The sequence below is a fragment of the Centruroides vittatus genome, unplaced genomic scaffold, assembly GCF_030686945.1.
Source record: "Centruroides vittatus isolate TY-2023 unplaced genomic scaffold, ASM3068694v2 contig_651, whole genome shotgun sequence".
Lineage (NCBI taxonomy): Eukaryota > Metazoa > Arthropoda > Arachnida > Scorpiones > Buthidae > Centruroides > Centruroides vittatus.
This window is the reverse complement of record NW_027122405.1, coordinates 129,518-155,066: the sequence shown is the minus strand read 5'-3', so window position 1 is coordinate 155,066 and position 25,549 is coordinate 129,518. Positions and strand designations below refer to the sequence as shown.

Genomic DNA, 25,549 nt, shown 5'->3' with positions numbered 1-25,549 from the left:
TAATTCTTTATTTAGTTTTTAATAAATGATTTCAAAATTCCCCATCATAAAATGCACACATACTATGATTTAATACATAAATAAATAAATACTCAAATTATCAGATGTTAACAGCCTAACTTGATTAATACTTAAACAAATTTACCAGTAAATATAATTTTTTACCCCTTATATAGTTTATTTCATAAAATATAACTATAAGTATGTTCATTAAAATTGTTTTTGTTTAAATATATAAAATATAAGAATACTCTTACATCTATTCTTATTATATAGGTTGAAGTTAAACCTTATGTTCTTGATGATCAAATGTGTGATGAATGTCAAGGAGCTCGATGCGGTGGAAAATTTGCTCCATTTTTTTGTGCAAATGTTACTTGTTTACAGTATTACTGTGAACATTGCTGGGCAACCATCCATTCAAGACCTGGAAGAGAATTTCATAAACCACTAGTCAAAGAAGGAGCTGATAGACCAAGAGCTGTACCTTTTCGTTGGTGTTAGAGGATATCTATTAGAGGATAAATATTGCCAAGCATTTTTCTTTTTATTATTTAATATCCACTTAATTGTTTCCTAATCACTGCTTATAGGCAACTATCAGCAATTCAGTATCCACTAAATAATTGTTTATACAATTTCTTGTTAGTTACTTAACACCTATCATCAAGAAGATTGTCCTTCATAAAGCCATGCATAGTAGTATGGTACAGCATCTGAATCTACATTAACTAACACAAAAAAAATATTCTACTTTTATTGTTTTCAAAAACATTGGACTCTTCAATTTTGATAGGAGTATACTATGAATATGAATGTGCATGCATCTCCCTGTCAACAAAAGTTGGCATTTTTGTGATTAATTTTAGCATGCTTCGTCATCCTCACCTTGAGCAATAATTCAAGCCTTACCTTTTAGATACAATTTTTTTTACTGCAATCCTCTTTAATATCAAAAGTAATCTTTTAAAATAAGGACAATGAGAGATGTGTTCATTTTTCCCTTTAACCATCTAATGAAATTTATATTCTTATGTGAATAACTTTGTCATAAAATCCATTGCAGCTGCAAATAATTGACTGTTAAAACAACTATATGCAGCATATGAAATATGAACATTATAGCCAGTTATGGGCTTTCAACTATGGCACTATTTCCTTATGGAATATAAGTGCTATCAGCAAAATCTGTCTTTCAGATTCCAAAGTGAGAATATTTTATTGTGTGCACTTAGTTTAATGTTTTTTTCTAAAACTTTTGTACCATAAATTTTATTATTGTGTCCTCATATTTTAATAACAAATTTCCATCAGATTGTTATATTATAATTGCTGCTGTATAGGTTTTATAAATTAATTTGAAGCTAAATACATTAGATAATATTTAAGATTATATAACATACCCATATTTCTGGAGATTTTCTCCATATGTTCCTGTATTGTTCCTCTCTTTCATAGATATATGTCATTTATATCCATTAATATTCTGTCTATCTGCTCAAATTGGAAAAATTTATAAAATTATTTTAGTTTTGAATCCAATTTGATATCTTCTGAACAGATTCTATCATAAACATACCTCAGTTATTAAATTGCCAAATTTCCAGACTCATAAATAATTACCAATTAGGCAAGTGCAGATTATATGTGCAATTATTCAGCTGTGATGTGTAAAATTAGGTGGATCAAAACTACCTACATGTTATCATAGAAACTAAAACCAAAAATGCTTTCAACATTGTCAATAAAAAAATAGCCTACAGAAGATTCTCTCCTAGTATCAGAATGAAATAGTCTTATTTAAATATCTCAGGCATTTCTAGGATAATTTGATGTGGGCTGTGTAGTAAAAATTTTGAAATTTGTGGATAGTTTCAAATATAACTTATATATATTATATATATACTTACATAGTATGTATTTATCTCAAAAAACCAAAGATAAATTAACTAGACAATAATTCTTCAGGTTTTTTCCTTCTATATTTTGTAGGGGTAGGGACAATCAAATTTTTTTTATGTGTTATCAAATGGGGAAAAAATTCTAGTCAGAGATTTGTCATGGTTCCCAAACCATTGCACTGATAAAAAATTTTGTAGGTAAAAATGTTAAATATCATTTTTGTAATATTGTCCTTTTTTTGTAAAAGAGCTTTAATGTTTATGCTGTTAAAAGGGAGACTCCAATTTTTGTGCCATTTAGGATTGCTATTAATGCATCAAGTCCTTATAAAGGGCAAATTCCATTTAGTTTTATCATATGTTTTTAGATATATAATATATTTTTATATATATATCTATATGTATATTGTATATGTACGTGCATAAATAAATACATGTACATACCTATATAAATATATATATAGTATATATAAACATTTTAAATAATCTTCTGTTATAATAGATAATTTTTTGTTAGAATAGTTATTTATTTAGTAATTCTTTTAATATATTGATTTAAAAATTTTCTTTGTAAAAAAAATTACCTTATTTTGTATTTAATAAGATATATTTGAGTGGATGTTATTTTATCATTATTTTTTAGTTCATACATTTGCAGTTTCATTTTAATAAATATTTTCATTATTTTTATAAACACTACAAAGGCACTTTGAAATCATTTTCATTATTATTGTTGTTATTATTCTTTTTAAAAATTGAACCTATTAAAATCTGCTGTTAAGTGTAAATTTCTCAATCAGCTTTCTCATAAATATACATATATATTTATACATATTGTTTGTATATGAGCGTATATATAAATATATATAGCATACATATTAAGTGCTGTACATATAGATATACATACAAGCATAAACAAACAACACATACAGAATTATTTATAATACATATATATATATATATATTAATTTGTAGTAAATATAAAAAAGAAAATATGTTAAAGTGAATTTAGTAGGATTATTTTATTGCTCGTACTTACAAAACTTTAGCACATATCACACAGTACAAATATTAGTACTGTTGCAGAATCAGGGAGACCACTAATGTTGTGGATATTAAGATATGTGCTTATATAAAGAAATACTGTATGCTCTTAAATAAAATTAACATAATATGTACAACAAAATATGTTAGGAAAAAGATTGGAAAAAATTCATAAACAGCATTACCAATAAAAAGTAATGCTGTCTAATAGAACTTTGTCACAAATAAATGTTTTGTGATTGGTTAGATTAGTACCAATCTACTGCCATATTTGCTTTGCTTACTATGTCTTTTAAAATACTGTATTACTTCTAGAAAATAGTGATCTTCTCTTCCCTTATCTTAGAGTGCAATCATTTGTGCTTAACTGTGTTGTCGGTTCTGGTTACTCAGGAATGTGGTATAAAAAGTGTTTTTGCTCTTTAAATTACTACATTCCTTAGTGAGTGTTGTTGTGCTCATAAATATGCCGTATGTATTATATATAAAAATAAATTGTGAGGACTCCCTAAGAGACAGTGAAATAACATTTTTATATAATTATAGTAATTTAATTTTCTTGTAAAAAATATGTAAGATATAAATATGGGTATGAATTATTTTATTTTTGTCATATATTATATACCTGCTTTGACCCAAAGAAGAAAGTGAGAGCTTTTTAAATTTTTTATTCTAATAGAGCCTAAATACACCAAGATGAATATATCTTTTTAAAAAAAACCTTTGTAAGCAATGTTACATTTCTCAAGATTTATAATATTTCACATTTTGTATTTTTCTGACCATTGTAATATTTATGGATGGAAGCAAATTTTTCAGAGCACCATTTCATAATAGAAGGGACTTTATTTTTCTCATGGTGCTACATGTACTTGGACATTTTTTGCAAGCATAGCTTCCCCTTGAAGCCCTTGAGTCATGGTGACTATTTTGCTAGATATGGATGTGTACAAATGGAAAAAATTCTTTTTAAAAGAAATGAATGAAATATCGGAAAAAATTCTTTTTATCCTTTGTGCTGTTCATCAGCAGTGTGTGCAATATGTCTGTACGGTGAGATTTCGTACAAGTACACAAAAAAAAAGTGATGCTGTTACTGCCGTAGGCTTGATGTAATTTATATACAGAGATAAAAAATAATAATCTAATTTAATGGGTTAAAAAGAATTTTTTCCAAAACGATAGATGTGAATAAATTGATGAAATTGGCACATCACATTGTTAGTGGCTGTGTGAATGGTAGAGAGTCATTTTTATAGGTTGTTTCGGTCATTTTTACAACTGATATGTCTCCAAAATAAATCAAAATAAAAACTGCTGTATGTGATTAAAATAATTTATTATTTGAAGCTGCCATAATATAATTCCTGCAGCAGTAAAAATTTCAAAAAATAAAAATAATAATAATAATAATAATAATAATAATAATTCTATGCATTTTTAAAATGCAAGCTCATCTTTTGTTATTTGTACATGTTTGATAAAGTTAATAAATAAATATATATATATACATATACATATATGTATACACATATACACACATACATACACACACACACACATACACAACATTGTATATTCCCTCCAAGAATGTTTAATTTGTAGAGTTTAAATTTATTTTTTTCCTTACCTGGAAATAAGACTAAGTCAAGATGTATAAAATGAACTAGGTGGCAATTTTTGATCGCTGCCATTTTTTATTATTAATTATTTTCATGAGGGCAGAATTTTTAGAAGGTGATGTGCCCAAAATGTAGGGAGGTGGAGAAATGTGTATTGCAAAGTTATCTCCACCCTAAAGAATGTTTAGAAAGCAAATTTTAGAAAAATAAAAGTTTGTTTGTTTGGGTATCACCAATGCTAGTAGATGTGAAAATTGTTATTTACTCTGTTTGTATTTTGCAATAAAATAAGAGTGCATATTCATTTTGTTTAATAAAATTTTGAAATGCATGATGATGTTTTTTGTATACCATTCTTCCATCTAATTTATTGATAAAAACTTTTGGTATTACAAATGTTATGCCATATTCATGGCTGCATGTTTTTTAAAGAAATTTTCATGTGGTTTGTATTCTTGGTATTTAACATCACTAAACTTCATGTTCTTCAGGATGTAATGGTTATTTATGGTAGCTTCAATAAAGGCACAACAAAATTCCACTTGGTTATCTATCTGTCTGACAAAATAACAAATTACTAATATAATTTTTCTTACAAATTTATATTTTATTGCACAGAAAAATGAAAATAACAGGCCTAATAATTTCAGATCTGAAATCTAATTTTAGTAACTCAATAAAACCTAAGAGTAATACAGAAATTGAATGATCTTAATCTTTTAGTTCTTCATTGATTTTTCACTTATTATGAAAATATATTCACATCTAAATCACATCAAAATTTTAAAAAACTGTTTAACTTCTTCAATGAAATCAATATTTGCAGCAAAACATGTTGATTTCAGATCTCTAATTATTTATTTAACAGTGGTAAGTAAATATACATCTAATAGTTATTGATTTAATGTAATCTTATTTTACGCTTACAAAATTTATCAATTATTTATGATTTGAGAATTTCCAATTCACTGTACGTAGTTAACACACTAAGTATATTAATAAACTAAATTAATTTATGATTTCTAGTAAATTAATAAGAAATTTAATTTCTTAGTGAGTTCAATAAATTTATCATTAATGACAAAATAATAGGCAGTTTCTAAATAAACATTAAAGTATGCATTACATTTTGAGTCTGATATTAGGACACGTTCAAAATGAACTGTGTACTTTACATCTACCGTGTTTCCCCGAAAATGAGACCTAGTTGAAGTTTTGCTGAATTGCTAAATATAAGGCCTCCCCGAAAGTAAGACCTAGCAAAGTTTTCGTTTGGAAGCATGCCCGCCGAACAGAACATCAGAGCATGCAGCTGTGATTCTTTTTACCCCGCCGCCGTTGTCCCCTACCTTCACCGTCCGTTGCAGAGCAGGACATGAAGACCGTCACCTACCGTCAACCCCGATGTTCCCTTCCGCGGCCGTCACTTGTAAATGTGCATGCAAGGCATCGACAGACCCGTTGCCTGCCGCCATACCGTACGCTGTCCCTGCTGTAGTGAGCTCCCCTTGGTGGCCCGAAGCTGCCATACTATACGAAAAATAAGACATCCCCTGAAAATAAAACGTAGCACATCTTTGGGAGCAAAAATTAATATAAGACACTGTCTTATTTTCGGGGAAACAGGGTAGTATGAGATAAAGTAAACAGTTTCTTAAACCGTTAATGAGTCTTAAACAAGTTATTTTGTGAACAAATTAATTGGATGAAAGATATAGCGAACAAACATAGCAGTTGCTTTGAAAAGTATGTATACAAAGTTATATTTAAAAATTATATTGTTGAGGTTGCTTAATGTCTGTCAAATGCCGTAAAATGCTTATTTATAAATTTCATGTACAAGCACCTATTAAACTGGAGACACACGAGCGTATGACGGACATACTGCAGAAGAGTACTTGTGCATTACGTTTTTACAGTATTTGAAAAAAAAATTCAGACGAGATGGACGCTGCTGAAATTGTATTATTTTTTTATTTAAAATATAAGAAAATAAAAATATTTAAAAGCTAAACGTAAGCAAAAAATTAGGTTTATGCCAAAGCAGTAAACAACCTCTGTGTGACCATTTGTTTTTATTTATGCATCTTAGAGAAGACTGAATGTTTTTCACTATTCAAAATGTCTAATAATTTCTTTGAGTTATTATCCTGAATATACATTGATCCGTACTGAGTTTCTTTTTAGTCTTGTAACTTTGTGCAGTATTTGCACAATAATAGCCTTTTCCCGACTTCACATATTACATTTCAGTATCGTTCGATATTTTATGCCAAACTGACATGGACATTTTGCGCTTGTGGCCACGTTGTCAATCAACCTGAGTTAATTTTCTTTGAGTTCAACGTTGACTCACACATATGAGAATTTTAATGGAAGACTTAAATTTCTGACTAAATTAAGAACAATTAATTTTTTATATAAAAAAAAATGCCGTTTAAGAAATTGTCTCAAAATGTGATAGATATACGAAATCATCTACTCTTTGATATGAGAGAGCCGATTTGAAAGTTCTTGTAAATCTAAATCACATTTCCTAGGACCTCTAGGATATAAGGAATTGTTAACTTTTTATATAGTATTATCTATAGAAAAATTATGTGCAATACAATGTACCATTATTTTGTATTCTTTTTTTCACTACTAAATTACTTAGTATATATACTAGGAAAAATCTATTATTGTGCTAGAGAGAATGGAGATTGAATAAATGATAATTTTGTCGACAATATTTCTACAAATTGTTTATATTTCCTGTCATATCAGCCTCGTCTATAATCTAAGGTTGGCAAGTATAATTGTTCATTACAACAAACTTTCTTTAAAAACCTTTTTGAGGTTTTCCTCAAGTTTGTATTCAACTGTATTTATGTTGCTATATACAAGATTGTTGTAAAATATAAGGCTAGTTGCATAATTTTACATATTGCAATATTTTACATTCTGAATGAGAATGAGTTTTTGTATATGTGCAAATTTTGACGTCTGTTGTAGCTTGGGTACGTCTAAAAAAATACGCTCGTAAACGTGTGTTCTCTAATCAGAAACATAGGGGTATTCACGGTGGGAGTTTTTCTCGTTTTCAGAAGAACTGAATTATACATAAACGTGAACACGCATATGGATCGGATGATTTCATGAAAGTGGCAAACCTAAAACTTTTCGCTATTGTCAGCTACAAATGTCTCAATTCTCATTTTATCTTTATTGGATATTTTATTGGTCGACATTATTGTCTTTTAAGAAAATGTTTGTTCCATTTCTGTAAGTTTAAAAATACAATAGTCCCTATGTTGGTTGATTTCAATAATCAACGAACATTGTTTCAAGACAGCTTTTCTTTAAGCCAATGGCTTTTGCCTTAGAACTTATATTAACGAAGTCAGCATCGAGAGAAGCGACGATTTCGTGGATTTAATTAGCCACGAAATCATCGCTTCTCTAAAGAAAACTGAAAGCCGGTTCAGTGAGAAAAGCTATGGAGATACTTGATACGCTCGTGTGTCCGCCCAACCTTAAGTATAATAAAAAAGGATTCTTTTAATTTACTTTGCATATTATATATCTACTTTCAATAATTGAATTGTCATCATTAAAATGCAATAAATAAATGTACGAAACTGGCATTACAAATGTAATCCAGATTGACTTATTCTTTACTTGAAAAACTTATGCATCTGGTCCTCTGCCACATATATAAAAACTGGTTTAGGAACATAACTGTGTGCAAATTCATTTCTGTCGAATGACATGCAATAGAATTTCCCTAAGCATTTAGGCGTCTACAATTGCTTACGTTCAATGATATAATCAAAGGCTTCCGGTTATCGAAGAATGTTTAATCCAATATGACTATGGTTTAATCGCTCAGATCTTTCGTATTGGACGCTTGAATACAATTAATGAACTTTACTACTAGATTCAAATATAAGAAAACTGAAATAACAGATGATGATAAATTTTGTAAGCTTAAATAGTTTAATTGGTGTTTTATGGCGTAATTTTATCTTTATTCTGTTTAATATGTAGAATGAAGATAAATAATTTAAATTGGTAATTAGCAAACTCGCAGTACCAGCGAAATAACTTATCAAATAGACATTAAATTTCAATTTTTTTTTTCCTATCAAAAATTACTTATAGTGGACTATGTGAAATATAATCACCTATTGCAAAAAGAATTACAAAATTTTTTTTGTTTATATACCACATTTAAGATGGTAAATCTAATATAACTCAACTTTTTATGGTCGAGTCTTACTGGATAACAGCTCAGTGAACCTCACTCATTGAGTTGTTAGTCTCAAATGATGCAAAAGTTTCTTATTGACAACCTGCACAGAATGATATAGAAACTTTGAATCTGATATCTCTGGAACGAGTCAGCAGATCCGAAAACAAAAAGCTTGTTGCACATCTGCAAACCCATCTCTATCTATCGACACTTAATTGGTTCAAATCCACTAAGAAATCTAGGAGATGGTTAGTAAACAAACATATCAGCGATATATATATATTAATGTATAGATATTTTAATGCAGGAAATCCTCGTTAGTTCGAAATTCAAGGGACGAAATATTCTCGACTTCGAATTTTCGATTATTCATAATTTACATATTTCTATACAGTACGCCAAACGCCACGTAACTGATGTAGTTTATTAAGCATACGGAATACGGCTACGTGTACAGAACGCTATTTTCGTTAATCAATAATTATATAAAGGTGAAGGTAAACAGCACGTGTCGGATGAGAACCTCAGGTTGGCAGAGAGGTTTTATAAAAAGTAATGCAGAATCCCTCGAAATATAGCCCAAATTATTTTTTAAAGTGTCCCAAAAAATAGTAAATCGCCAAATCTAGTAGCTTATAGCCTACAAATATTAATCTGCTACTCGTAATTTGCTCTTGCAATCCCGAAAACCAGCTGTATTTTACGAGATAAAAGAGAAAAAGAATAGTCCATGGATAAGGTGACACCCGAAAATGTGTTGTTATAAAAAAACAAAGCCATATTGACCAGATAGAGCTGTTCTTGGTCTATTGTTTTATAGTATGGAGGCTTAAAACAGCCGAGCGGTTATCGCTCTGGGGGACCCGGGGTCGAATCCAGACGGGTCCAAAAATCCCCAGGAATTTTTCAGAGGTTAGTCCGACCAAATATGTCGGCCCCCGTCCGTCACCACTCGGCCGCCCCATTGTGGGCCAGGCCCACAATGGGCTTGCTAAAAAAGGCCTTCTTAGTGCCCACATGGCGAAGAGAGTTATAGTTTTTTTTTAATTTTGAACTAACCGAATTCCTTAACACGTAAATCTCTACATTCCCGACCGGGACAGAAGTACGGTTACGAACTATCCGAGTTCGAATTAACGAGAATTTCCTGTCTTATAATAAAACTCCAATTATCCGTTAATTGGAAGCCCGGATAATGGATTTTTGCGTGAAATAGTAGCTTTTTTCCTATTTAAACATTCCGTTATGTACTGAACGTATACACATAGTTATATGCAAATGTACAGTACATATAAATACATGCCGATTTATTTTTAACAAAGTCGGAGGGCAATCCGGATAATTGAGTTTTATTTTACTAATTAGGCCTATCACTATTTAGAAGCATTAGAATTTGAAGAAAATTCTTAAGATTAATTGTAGTTTATTAAAGTGTGATAATTTAGTTATTGTAATTACGCACTTTACGAAATCGAACACTGTTAATTTTTAACAGAAGTCTGTAAAATTAAATTTATATGATTAATGCATCTTCCTCTTAATATTTCATTATTTCGGAGAATTGTAATAAATAAATAATATTTTTTTTTAAAAATTTGATTACATATCAACTGTAAATATTAACGTTTAATTCAGTGATTTTCAACCAGTTTGCCGCGAAAATTTTTGAAAGTTCAAATAATTATTTTCGAAAGAAACCAGGGCCGGATTAACCCACTTTGGGGCCCTAGACATTTTCTTACCGGGCCCCCTCCCTCACAAGAAATAGAGCGCACAAAAAGTATAAAACAATAAATAAAACAAAACTAAATAATGTGAAAAACTTAAAACAAATCTTAAATTTTTATTAATAAAAAATATTTAATATACAACAATAAATTTTGGTTTTTCTAGAAAAGTTTGAACAGTTTGTTTATAAATTTAAAAAAATTGAAATTTATTTTATTAAATGTCTAACAAAAGTTGTTATACAATAACAATATTACCTTAAAATATTAATTGTTTAATTTAACGTTTGGTTAATATTTAAATATTACCGTATTTTACGGACTATAAGACGCACTGAATTTTGGAGACAATTTTTCGAAGAAAAAAGTGCGTCTTATAGTCCGTAAAATACGGTATATTATTTACCCATGAAAGGTAAATTGAATAATGAAAAAGATAATTTAAATAAAAGCCAAGATAGTTTTAAAAAAGTAAGTATATAAATATGAATAAACTTTATCTAAAAATTCAGAAAAGTAAACTATCTTATTTACAAATCTTTTCAAAATAGACAGTTTGACGGGCCCTTCAAAAAACCGGGCCCTAGACATTTGTCTGTGCGATGATCCGGCCCTGAAAGAAACCCAAAAGAACAATAAGTGTAAATGTCAAAATTTAAACCTCTTTAAATTGATTATACGAGTTTTTCATTGTTATAATAAATAAATGTATACATAATGTAATAAAAAAAATATATGCACAAATAATTTTGCTTATGAATGCTACATAACTGGTTACTTCATTTAAAATGAAACTTTCTTTATATCAAAAATGTATATATATAATTGTCCATATTTCAAGTTATCTTAACTTAGTGGGACATTGAGTAGGTTTCATTTCTAAAGGCAATTATCGTGCCCTTTTAAATGAAAATTAAAACTTAATGCTAATTGCTTTTCTTATGTAAATGAAAATTAATGTTAAAATAGCAGCATGTTACAACAATAGTTATTTAAAGTAACAGCAATACTGTTTTATTTAATTCACAAAAAATATAGACAAAAAAAATCAGGTTAAGTAGCAAGTAATATGGCGATAGAATGTTTACAAACACAACTTTAAATCCCGTAATTTTTTCCGCGTAAATTTAAGTATAGATTCAATGTACCGCGAGATAAAACGGTTGGAAAAAAAAAAAAAAAAACAGTTTTAAACTGATGGACGTAAAATCATCGATGAATAAATATCGATATTTCTTAAAAGAATGCTTTATTTGAGGTTATTGCACCTGACATCGTAAGAACTAAGTATCGATGTATTTCAATATCGATTGCAATTCATATCTGAAATAATAATATAAGTGCGGTCTTCGTATATTGTCTTTTTTGGAGCAGCACTAATTTAAAGCGTTTTAAAATATGCTACTGCGCTATACAGTGCCATTTTTTCATTCACGATCTTCGATAAAGAAACAATGATTTGTCAAAATTAATTAAGGGGAAAATTTTAATCATATGATTGAACTTATAGTTGAGGCGAGGAACTTTTTTTTATCGGAAGATTACTAATTTCAAAGTGTTTTCATAAGCTAACTTGCTTACACTTATCTCAACCTCAATACATATTGTGTTTGTATTGCATCAGCCTTTGATGTACTGTACTGGACAAAATATATTTAGATATCATCTTTATAAAAAAAAACCAGAAAACATATTAAATATTTTATCAGACCACATTTTAAGTCACAGACCAGGACCTTCCCTTTATAATGAAAAAGTTAATAAAAATGCTAAAGGAAAAATATTTTTTGTGAACTTTGTTATAATCCATTATAAAAGCCAGTAAACATTAATTACTAATATATTTTAAAAATAGATTACTTAAGGCATCGGCATATAATTCTAAACACCAAGAATCAGGGTTTTTTGTGATTAAATCGGATATATCGGGCTGTGTCCCTTACCACCCGGCCGGACCTGCGATGTCCTGGATAAAAAGGCCTTTTTAGGGACTCTACCCCGTTCAAATAAAGCTCGGGTAGGGCAAAGAAAGAAGAACAGGGATCTGCGTCATAGAATCGTTCATCTTATTTTTTTTTTATCCGAGCTTAAGCTTGACTCGAGCTCGGAGAGTTTTCTCTATCTAGGGTAAAACGAAGGCGCTGTCAGGGTAGTTCCATCAGAAGCAGGTGGCAGCATGGTTGGTTGTTTGTGTTTTGTGCACGAGGCACAATTTTACCCAGAACTTGGCTGCAACACATGCTTATGCAAAAAGAACGGACTCAAAATCTCAGCATCAATTAGGCAAAATGTTATCGGAAGTGACGCAACTTCTGGCGTCTTCCAGAGAACAAATGCTGACTGCTGGGAAAAAAATGGGGAAAAAATCAAAAAAAAATTGAAACTGACGTGGACTTCCACGTTACATTAAATTTATTTAATGAGAACAGCTTAATGAAAAATGAAAAGAGAGAGATGATGTTTTAATTCCCCTAAGAGTTATACGTAACTAAATCAAACATAAGATTACACTTTAACAACTAAAACAAATTATGTGATTTCTTAGGTAAATATACTACATTAAAATATTCTATTAATGTACTAGCCTAATCTTACTTTATTCAGGGTACATTCATCAACAAATAAAGTAAATTCAAAATTGTGAATGCAGTGTCTCGTGGTGGCTGCCATCTTGTTTGTTGGCATATAGAGCACCAAAAAGACACTTGCAGTTTGCCGACAAGCTACTGGAAGTTGCCTGAGATTTTGAACAGAGGTGCTGAGAGATGCTGGCAGTGCACTTACATTTTGAATACACCCAAGCAGAGTCGGTAGATTAACTGGTCTTTCGACTAATAGTTCAAACTTAGCTAGAGACAATATTTGCCGCTAGTTGGCGCCACTGTTCGCAGAAGAGCGTTGTTCTTGCTTTGGATTTACGGAACTCAGTGATTTCGACCTATAATAATTGTTTTTTTTAGCTACATAAAAATGCCAACGTGCTTTGTGCCAGGATGCAAGGCAGGATATAAGTCATCGAACGAGAAGAGACATTTCTTCCGTGTTCCTAGCGATAAGATTGAGAAGTGGATGCGATGCATTCCACGAGACGACAAGATGCTAACAAGTAAATGTTATGTTTGTGACGTACATTTTGCGAGTAGATTTATTTTAAAAACCTACTCCCATGTTATAAATGGAGAGAAAGTAGAAATTCCACGAGATCGCTGGGCATTAACGTCAGATGCATATCCATCAAACTTCCCTAATTGTCCTAAGTACATTAGTAAGTCTGTACCTCAAAAACGATCAACGCGATGTCTCACAAGAAATGAAGAACCATCTACGAAGAGATACCGAAAAGTCAATACCAAAGGTAAATATTTATATGTTTTTTATGTAATCTTAATCCTTAGTGAGCCATGTAACTTTTTGCCCTTGCCTGAGTTGCAGTGGGTCTCTCGGACCCTGTGTTTTAATATAAATTTTTCGATTGGAAGCTTAAGACATCTAGTCTAAGTAAAATCAAATAAAAAAAAACGTTCTAATCTCATGTTGATCGGGCCGAAAAGTTGAGAAAAATATAAATTTTTTCAGTATTTTTAAGGAACATTTTATATTTAAAAAATGCTAACTAAAGATTGAGCTGGGTTTGTGAGACCCACTGTGATTCACTGAGGGCTATCTCTCTGTGGCCTAACTTTTCTTATAAATACTTTAAGATTAATTGTCTGATTTTTTTAATATTTTTTTATCAATCATTAGATTTGCATGATACACACTCTCAAGTAACAACTGTAGAAAATGAAATAGAAGAACCCTCCACATCTGAAGCAGCAACTACACAGCATCCTGAGCTGTTATATGTCAATAAAATCTCTGCTTTGCAGTCTGAATTGTTAAAAGTCAAAGAGGATTTGTATCGGTGCAGAAAGCAAAAGATGATCTATAAGAAGAAACTGAAAACTCTTCAAACAGAAAATCTCAAGCTTCATCAAGAAAATGCTGAACTTAAAATAAAACAGTTGTCAGCTGATAAACTTGATTCCTTACCACCGAGACAGAAACTTGTAATAGAGCACATGCTGAAAGCATGCCATATAAAAAGCAAAAAGGGTATGAGATATGACATTAATTGGTTACTTGACTGTTTGCTTTTAAAAATTAGGTCACCATCTGTCTATGAATTTTTGAGAAATAATGATTACTTGCCTTTACCTTGTCAGTCTACACTGCATCAATATATCAGAGGCATTAATGCCAAATTTGGATTTGATGAAGATCTTTTTGTTATTTTAAAGTCAAAATTGGAGACTATTCCACAAACAGAATGCCAGGGAGTTTTAATTTTTGATGAAATTACACTTCAAAAACATATAGAACTTTCAAAAGCTACTGGTGAAATGATTGGACTTGTTGATTGTGGTGATAATTCTGTGTTGCGACAGAGTGAATTTACAGCAGGTGATCATGGCCTAGTGTTTATGTTCAGACCTCACTTTGCTAGTTGGGTACAATGTATTGGCACATTCTGTTCAAAAAGCTCTGTCCCAGGTACTACTGTTGCAAAACTTATTTTGCAAGCAATTATTCATTTAGAGCAGTGTGGCATAATAGTCAATGCAATAGTTTGTGATGGTGCCAGCACAAACAAAGCAGCTTTAAAAACTTTAGGAATTTGTGCAGACACAAATAATGTACAATGCTCATTTACAAATCCTGCTGCAGATAGACAAGTACTGGCAATTATTGATGTACCACATATTTTAAAATGTATGCGAAACAATCTTTTGAAAAGTAGATACTTTCAGGTAAAACTAAGAAAATAAAGTGTTTTCACCTAATTTATAATATAAGCCATTGCATTATTCTTCATTTTTACTTTTAGTTTCCTGAAGGAAGGGTTGAATTACAGCATTTTAAAGCAGTTGTTGATGAAGATTCCAAATTACCAAAGGGATTAAAGGCATGTCCCAAAGTAACTGAAATACATGTTAATCCGAATAACTTCCAGAGAATGAGTGTATTGCTGGCAGCTCAAGTAACACTTTTTTTTTTTTTACTTATATAATCTGATTTGATAAGAATACTTTTATTTATCTCATTTCTTTATAGATATTTAGTAATACTTTTGCTGATGCTATGCTGTTTTATAAACAGCGTGAGGTTGCTAGCCTAAAGAATGCAGATGTTACAATAAGTTTCATACGTCGCATCAATGCTCTTTTTGATGCTTTAAATCGCAGATTGCCACAGGATGGAATCAGACATGATTCAAATGATCTCAAGGTAATAGTAATGATTCACTAGGAAAAACTATAAATGTTTTAATAAACAACTTTTTTAAAATAGGTTATTGAAGAATCTCTAGAATGGTTAAATAGATGGGAAACATTCAGATTACAGATTGAAAGCAGTGATCAAAAGGGATTTTTGAGCCACCAGACAGCAGAAAATCTACGCTTGACGCTAACTAGTATCTCAGCACTCATTAAACAATTGCTTCCAAACTCATATTATATCTTGACAGCTCACTTTAATCAGGACCCATTAGAGGTAAAACTGACTTAGTGTAATGATTATATAATCTTGTATTAAACTCTTAACTTATGTTTTCTTTTCAATTAGCGTTTCTTTGGAATGATAAGACAAGGAAGTGGAAGCAATTCTCATCCCACAACAGTACAGTTCTTATACCTGTATAGACTGATGACTGTGTACAGTTTGGTTCGTCCTCCCAAACGAGCATCAGTTCAAACTGATCCTGGATCTTCCCTTGTTACTTTAAAAAATCTTCTTCAGAGTCATAAAAAACCATTTAAGGAAGTTCAAGAACAATTGGAAGAACATTTACAAAATTTGCTTTGTAATCCAAGCCTGCCCTGTGGAGATCCTACTGATAATGAATTATTAGATCACGATTATTGTGCACCAGAAACATTTAAGTTTATTTTACATTATTTAGGAGGTTACATTGTTCGTCATCTGCTGCCATCACTTGGTTGTGATGAATGCAAAAATATATTAACAGCAAAACCTGAAGATGCTGCACCAGAGAAGACATTTACATTCATCAAATCTCGAGGAGGTTTGTTATATCCAAGCTATAAGCTTTGCCAATTGATGTACTGGGCAGAAAGCAAAGTATGTGAACAATTAACAAACCCAAACATGAATGTTTATTTTTCAATAATGGATATTATATTAAATCAGTGTTCTGTTACATTGATGATAGGATGCCACAATGCTGGTCACAAGTCCTACTTGACCTCCAGATTTTTGCACTTTTTTGTTACCTGTCGATTGCATTTTTTCACGCGAACGATTAATCAATCATTTATTTCATCAATTGAAAGTAAAAAACATAGAAAAATTTCTCACTTAAAGTAAATTTTAATAGCGCAAATAATAATAATTACTATTATAATTATAATTATGTGTAATATAATTTGTTTGTATGTATAATAAATTTTTAACGTATAATAATTGTACTATTATGTCAGTTTTGTTCCTTGTCATTCATTTAACTGAATATCAATCTTTATTAAATAAACATTTCTCAGCGATGGAAGGTGTTTAATGTTTTATTAAGTGTCATTTATTTATCCATAAACCTGGTTTTGGGTTTAAATAAAAGCCTTTTCATTCTTATAATAAAATTCATAGAAAATTATGAAATCGAACTCGAAGGTTATATATAACTTTCAATAAAAAAAAAATATTCGACCTCACTGAGATTCGATCTAGCGCTCTTGTAGTGATTGCAATGCCCCTGGTGGTAACATTTGTCTCTAGTTGATTTTAGCTACTAGCGAAGATAGGAAGTCGAAAGACCAGTTAATCTACCGACTCTGACCCAAGGAAACTGCTGGGGGATACTATAGATTACTATCTATGGAATTTCGGGACTTCGAGTATATATCTGAACTGAGGGGACCGAGACGAGTTCAACGATACCCTACTTTTGGACCGGAAGACGAAAAATAAAAAAGTTGTTTACTTTTTTTCCAGCGATCGCGCGATGATAGGGAGTCGCGTCGCTCTCACCGCTAAGTCGGCCTCGCTATCGCGATCGGGAATCGCGTCGCTTGCCGTTAAAATTGCCTTTAGTAGACGTTTCCCTTTTTTTACTTTGTTCAAGAACTACCGTGAATCAATAACTAGTGACGTTTAGCACATGGCGGCCTGCCGGCGGCTCCCCTCCGGGAGGTCAGTCGAGAGCACGAACAGTCGGAACGGCCTGTTCGACTGCCATAAGTACAGTAGAGAACCGAAAATCGGAATCAATGGGGACTGGGGTGGTTCAGATTAGTGATTTGTTCCGATTACCGATTATGTACGAATAAATATATTAACCTGTCCGATGTTCAAATTTTTCTCCGTTGCGTGTCGCTTCGTGTTGAATTTTCGTCGATTTTAAGCCTAACGAAAATTTTTATAATCATCATCGAGGCTATCGTATCGTTAAAAATTATTTCTGCATTTTGTACAAACAAAATAAATATATTAAAGAATATAAAAAACATGAAAATTATACTTTAGAAGTAAATTTAGTATCAAAAACGTTCGATTCAGCACGACACAGTCCGACTGAAAATCGTTCCACTTTCCGGCCATTCCACTTATCGACGCTCTACTGTACTTGTGTGAATCATTGTTTTCGACAATGAACATCATAAAATAAAAGTACAGATTACGACTTACAGATGAACACCTTGACGATTGCTTACGAGGAGGAATAACATACTCTTCTGATTACAAAGCAATGGCCAATAAAATGCAATGCCAAAAATCACATTGACTTTGAGATTTATATTTTTTTTTATAAAGAATTTTTATACTTTGTAGATTTTGTATGCATTGTTTGGTAATTACTTGTTTTATAAAAATTATTGTTAATATTCTTGTTTATGTTAAATTACATTTTTGGAATTAAATGGTTTTTGTACATTATGTGTATGTATTATTAACTATGTCCAATTCTAAATTTGCCTTGAGAAAATAAATGGTGCCCGCCGTCCGACCGGTATTCTAAAATGTGCTCTTAGGTACAAAAAGGTTGGGGACCCCTGATCTATTATATATGATACAAGTGTTTGAATTGTATTTTTGAAATGATAAAGTCATTTGGGATCATACATTCAAACAATTTTGGTCGATGGTTGTTGGCATTATTGCAACAATATCTTAAAAGTTTGTGACAACCAAGTCCAACAAATGAATGAAAAACTAAATTCTTGAAGGAAACGACAAAAGATGACAACCAAAATATAAATAAAGCATTCCGATCATTTATTTTATTTAACAAATGTAGTCAGAATTGTCAATTATGAGTAATTCTGGATGATTTATAACAATATTTTATTACCATTTCATAAATTTTGATACAAATCAAAATTAGATATGTTTTGTCTGCTGAACGACTAAAATCACGTTTTGTGTACAGCATGACAATTATCACTTTACAAGTACTCGTTTGAATAGGAATGTTTAGTGTATAAAAACATTTGGCCCTGAAAAGAACAAACACACTCATAAATAATGCCTTTAGCTTTGGATGAATTTTTGACATTTTTATCCATAATTATACAATAAACCATCATTTTTACTTTCACACAAAAAATATGATATTGGCATTTTTTGTAAATTGTAATAATTAATTTTGTTTTTTCATGTACAGAAAAATACAGAATCTTTCACTGAATTCAAAATAACAGTAATTTAAAAAGTTATCCAAGTAATTCCAGTCAAAATACTCACTTTTTAAATTACCATTTAAATGCTGTTAAGATATGTTAAAATGCTGAAATGTTGAGTATTAAAATTTTTTAAATGGAAGCAGTTTTGTTTTCTAGAAAAAAATAATAATAATAATGAAATATAAATGCAAAAAAAAATCTCTAAAAATTCATGAAAATAAACATTTATAGTTTTTTGTATTTTAATAAAATAATTTCACTTTATAAGAGAAAAAATCAAAATTATTTGAACAAAAATAATTCCACTATTAATCCATCCAAAAAATATGAGACAAATCTCTTATATAAAAACCATTTGTGGGATGAAAAACAAGTTTTCATAGAAAAATTGTCTTTAACTTAATTTTCCCAATTCAAATTTTTTAAATATATTTGAAGCCGAAAACAAAAGCGAGTCTATAAGGCCTGCAACGGTGAAAGTTCCGCCAATAATTGCACAAATCTGGAAAAAACGAACAAACATTATTCTGTGTATCCGTGCAAATGTATTTGATGATTTGTAATTACTCACAGTGGTTAAGAAACTATACAGAGGTTGTCTTTTTACTGTATATTTTACAGTGATCGGAGTCAAATCGTACCGAAACCAAATAGCCGGCATGATGCGTCCGCTGTGGCCAAAAGAAATGTAACTCTAAAAATATAAATAAATGCAAATTATAAAATGTGCAAATGCATCTTTGTAAAGCTGTAGAAAATTGAAATACAATACCTTATAGGCTGCCGTATACTGATACAGATGAACTAGTGATCCATCTAAATCTTCATAAATTGTAGGCACAATTTTCATCACATAATCGTGCGATTCTACCGCTGTATATATATAAAATTAACGCTTTTCATTTAATAAAACAATAAAATAAAATTTAAAAATGCCAAAATGTTAAATGTAAAGTTCAAAGTTTTGTATCAAGAATAATTTTTAGAATTTTTGTTGCAATTAAACGTTTTAAAAGATGCAAATCTGCTGTTCAAAAACTTTTGTAAAGAAAATTTTAAATCTAAAATTCATTACTATAGCAGAATGTGATGTATCATTAGCATTATAATAAATTTGATTTAAAAATAAAATTTTATCTTATATATTCAGTAGATAAAGACAGAACAAAGTTTAATTACTTTTATTATGAAGTATTTATTAACAACTAAATAATTAATTTTTTCTTAATTACATCTAATTCCAATGTTTATATGCATGGCAAAATGTACCATTAAAGAGTTAAACTTTCAAACACATTCAAAAATAAGTCTAATTGTCTTATAGCTTTATTTCAAGCTAGAATAAATTTATATAAATAATATTTTTTATCATTATAAAATACTCTTCAAAAAATGAAATATTTGCAACACTAGTCCAGAATTTATTACACATCACAACATTCTGTTATCTATTGGAAATTTTTCAAATTATAACATATTTTCAGCTAAATTAGTAATTATGTGAAAACAAGATTATAGTAGGGTCCCGGAAACTCAACTCTCGATAACTCGTCGTGTTCCAAAAAAAAGCAATCTAATTTATACCATTATAACTTATCACTAGGATCAAATAAATCATCATTCTTCACTGGAGACACTTAATAACAGCATCAATTCCACATGGTAACAAAGAATATGACCCTTTTCCCAAAGTGTTGCTGCAAAATGCCATGACGCAGAAGGTCACAAATTCGAAAGTAGCCACTAAATAGACAATACTTTTAAAATTAAAACTTAACTACAAACGGAAACAGTCACTATGGGTACATAGTTAGTACATATACAAATTTGCACCATAGTAGTAATAAAAGATTATCCAGAGGAAAATTTTTATATATTTTGTAAAACAGTAATTACAATCTAACAGTACTGTTAGATTGTAATTACTCAATCCCTCATATAACTTGGTAGTTCTATAACACAGTTTTGAAAGTCCTTCATACAAAATTTCACAATTTTTAAGTGTAAACTTTGTTATTCAAAAATTGTTTTATTTGAGTAAGCACGCATCTCATCTCAAATTTGCTCATAGATTTTAGAATATTGAAATTTTCAATTTATATGCTTTTGTGTCCTTAATATAATAATTTGAATTTAAATCGTCAACTAGGACATATCTATTATTAAGACTTATTAAAAATAATAATAACAACAACAACAAAAGGCAATTGTATGAACACATCCATATAGTTACACAAAAAGACAGAATAAATAACAACACAGAAAGAGAAATACACCAATCATGGAACAGAATCATCGATAGAAGGAGGGAGGTAAAGTATAAAAAAGCAAATCAAGTCGGGTTAAGACGATGTTCAATGGAAAGAGAAAGTTCGATGATGTAAATTATTGGAATATGTTTTAAACCAATTTTTTTGTAAATCAATTATTTATTTACCGTATTTTCTGGCATATAAGACGATTTTTTAACCCAGGAAAATCTTCTCAAAAGTCGGAGGTCATCTTATACACCGGGTGTCGTCTTATGGGGTGAGTATATCCCAAACTCTATATTTTAACTGTAAAAGTCGGGGGTCGTCTTATATGCCCAGTCATCTTATATGCCAGAAAATACAGTATATTGTTTTAAAAAACAGGAGTATGATTGCATTTGTAATATTATTATTTTTTATTGGATTCATTGGATAAAAACCCAGAAATTGTAAGTTTTTAAATTATTTTATTGTCAGAAATGTGTGTTTTTTAAAATAAGTTTATAACATTCATATATTGAATTTTAGATATTGTCGGTTAAGTACCTGCTGATGAGGGGCCAACATGTCCGAAACAAAGATATCATGTGTGTGTTCAGGTGATAAATAAAGACTGTTTTTTCTGATATTGTTTACTTAATTTGCAGAACCAGTTATCCAGTATAATAAGTCCTAATAATAGATATGTCCTAGTTGATGATTTAAATTCAATTTTCATTGGGTTTACTTTAATGAAAACTAACAGCACAATTGTTTTTTTCCTTGTCTCAGCTTTCCCATCAACAGGTGTTGTCGTCGTTGCTTTCAGATTTTAGCCTTTAAGACCCACTGTGTTTTATTTTTACAGATTAATCTTCATATTTAGTAAAGTTTATTTAAACATTTTTAGATAAGTGCTATTAAACTTCTTTTAACTATAGGTAAGCAATTCATAAAATGACAAACAAAATATGATGGTATCTTGGTACTTGAACACAAATTCTGGAAAAAAGTCACTCAGTCCATGATATATTATTATTAATTCACAGTTTATAAAATCAACACCAACACACTAAAAAAATCAAAGACTGATCTTAAGAAAGAGAATGATATCAAATTACTAACCAATTCTTTCTAAAAATATTGTTTATATTAACATTCTTCTATAATATTCTATAATATAATATAATTCTAAAAAACACTTTAATTCACCTTTAAAGTAAGACAATAATTTACAGTCTTATTTTAAAGGTGAGCTAGTGTTGATAAAGGTGCTTGTAAAGTGTTGATATATAAAGACATTTTAATGTTGAAAACTTTATTATAAATTCTTGTAAATAAATGTTTGATTAAGATAAGTAAAAAGTTCAAACAAATTAAAATTGGTCCAAGTTATTTTAATTTTTGATTTATCTCTTTGGTATTTACCGTATTCTATGATATCTAAGACATGCCTCCATTTCAACACAGAATATTTAAAAGAAAAGTATTTAGTGTATTTAATTAATTAAAGCTATCCTACATCTTTGGCACTCTGCACTAGATTTCTTTTACTATAATCTGATTTTAAAAAAGGTAAAATTAGAATGCACACTTTTTACCGATAAAAGTGGGGTAAAAAGACAAGTTTAATGAAGTCATTTACCATTAAAATATTCTACATGAATACATTCAAAAGCTGCTTAAATATATCAAATCATAAATAATAATGTTTAATTAAATATATTACTATTAACATTTTTATTCAAGAATTGTGCTAGGTAGAGGTTATCTACAGCTTACTGAAGGTTATTTGTATAATCATTAGAATAAGGAAGATGGAGGAAATTTTTTTTTGTTTTTGACAAAAGTTGCATTTTATATGCCATAAATGATATCAGTACTAATATTCATATGGTATTTATGACTGTGAACAGATGACACTACTTCTTCACATATTTCCTCAAAATGTTTACTTTTCAAGTATTTTAATAAATATAACACATTTCCAAAAGAATGAAAATCATTTAAGATAAGAGGTAAAAATAGAACACAGTCAATGAGATTTTTCCTGCAGCCTCAAATGAGCATTTGTATCACAAACCAAGGGAAAGTGCAAATGATTAATTACAGTAGCCATTTCGGTCTTGTTATGAATGTATGAATGTCTGTAATGTGGATTTGATTATATTTTTGTTTTCCTTCATTGTCTCATATTGTCATAATTTTAAATTAGTTTTAATGTCTTTGGGCAAGAAAAAATAAGAAACATTTGAAGATAGACATTTAAAACAGAATATTTCACCATTAAACTAGGGGAAAGCACAGTTGCTGACTGCAGCATAATGTGAATTCTGTGGAGGAATTAGTAAATTTTCAAAACAGAAAGCTAAGGACCACATTTGTTTTAAGTTTTAAGGCATATGTGAATTTTGAAATAAAGATTGACTTGTTCAAGACATATCCGAAATGATCGTTTACTGAGTAAATGCATTATTAGTTACACTATCTGAATTTTGATGTCCATATAAAATTTTTTTAGCAATAATTATTAAAGCTTTTTGTTTAAAATTTCAAGTTAAGACTATTTACAAAAATGTATATTTTTGTAAATAGCCTTAACTTCAAATTTTAAATTAGAAGATATCCTGAATCATCATGAAAATTGTAAAGCTTTTTGGTAAATTTTGAGGTATGTAAGTATTTGAATAATATATAAAATAATCATATTTACTTACATTGCACATCTTGTTTGTTAACATCTTTTAATGCATTGAAACTTCCTGATAAAGGTTTATCCTAAAAAATAATTTTTTCATAAATAAGTAATTTAAATACTTCAAGACAATTCAAGCTAACTTATTTTACGTACAAAATACTTAAATCTGTAAAATTTAGGATATAAATAACAAATATTATGTTTTTCTTCAAAGATCAAAATATAAAATAAATTATAAAACAAATTTTCCAAACATTTATTTGGTTAATTATTACTTTTTAGAAGAAAATTATATTGAATAATGTTTAATTATAACACAACTCTGATCAAGTAAAATCAAGCATGTTACATTTGAAAATTCAATTTGAGAGAAAAATGAAATAATTTTTAAGCATTTTTAAACTTTTATGCTACTTATTAAATGATTTTATAATATAACATCATAAATAAGTACCAAAGAAATTATAGAAACATCCCAAGAATTTAATGTATTAATAATTATCCAACCATCAGCCAAATTAATTAATTTGACTGATGGTTGGATGATTAACAAAGAAATTATTGAAGAAAGTGTTAACAATTACCTAATTAAAATAAAATTTCTGTCATTGTAACATGCATAATCCATCTCCATTCAGTTAGTAGCTCTTTACATATTAATTACACTAATTGCAAATCAAATCTTTACATCATTCAAATGAATTCATAAAATATGAAAAAAAGCAATGAAATATTTGATGAAAGATGATTTTGTTTGGACGTATATGATTTTTTTGATTAGTTAATTAGTTTGAATTTTAATATATTGTAACAAACTGGATTTATGTCAGCTGAATCTTTGTCTGATGAGAGTAGCCACAATAAACTATAAAAAATTGTCCAAATGGAAGAAACACTCGTTGAACTTTTTAATAATCACTATTCATTATTTTTTTCTTTTTTATTATTGCTCTGTGTGTGTTTTCATTTTCATAAATAAAATAAACTGTTTTTGTTTGTGTATTTTCATTAATGAGAATGCATTAATTAATTATTTCAATTTATATAATAAACATTGAGTATGAGCAAGTTTTGTAAGATCAAAACATTCATCCCATTACAATATAAAGTCATAAAGAAAAGCAATTTCCTTTTGTGTTTGTTATACATTGGTTGCTTAAGAAAAATATTTCTAATATTTTTAATATTTTTTTGAGCATTGAGATTATATCCCATTCCTGAAAACTTCTTATAAATCAGAAATAATTGAAAAGTTAGTCCTAAGTTTGCAATTTGTACCACTTTTCAACATCCTACAGTATAATCCAGTCACCTTATCAATATTCTCCAAATAACATTAAAATCATATAAAATATCCATTTATCTATCAACCAATAATTCTAAATGAAATTAATAAAACAAATGAAAGTATTAA

The 25,549-nt window shown here is 29.5% G+C and overlaps 2 protein-coding genes across 5 annotated transcripts in view; one reads left to right on the top strand and one right to left on the bottom strand.

Moving 5' to 3' along the window:
• LOC136979878 (cytoplasmic polyadenylation element-binding protein 2-like) overlaps positions 1–5,108 on the top strand; it is a 197,812-nt gene extending 192,704 nt beyond the window's left edge. For all 4 annotated transcript variants that reach the window (XM_067275902.1, XM_067275901.1, XM_067275900.1 and 1 more), the window contains one exon: positions 277–5,108. In XM_067275902.1, coding sequence (XP_067132003.1) covers positions 277–504 — 228 coding nt within the window. In that variant the 3' untranslated portion in view covers positions 505–5,108. The remainder of the gene's footprint in view (positions 1–276) is intronic.
• A 13,736-nt stretch (positions 5,109–18,844) lies between these two features.
• The window catches only part of LOC136979884 (endoplasmic reticulum-Golgi intermediate compartment protein 1-like), a 39,746-nt gene continuing 33,041 nt past the window's right edge, over positions 18,845–25,549 (bottom strand). The window contains exons 6-9 of the mRNA XM_067275909.1: positions 24,155–24,215; positions 19,979–20,079; positions 19,778–19,900; positions 18,845–19,708 (exon numbers count right to left, since the gene is read on the bottom strand). Of these exons, the coding sequence (XP_067132010.1) occupies positions 19,601–19,708; positions 19,778–19,900; positions 19,979–20,079; positions 24,155–24,215 (393 nt within the window). The 3' untranslated portion in view covers positions 18,845–19,600. The remainder of the gene's footprint in view (positions 19,709–19,777; positions 19,901–19,978; positions 20,080–24,154; positions 24,216–25,549) is intronic.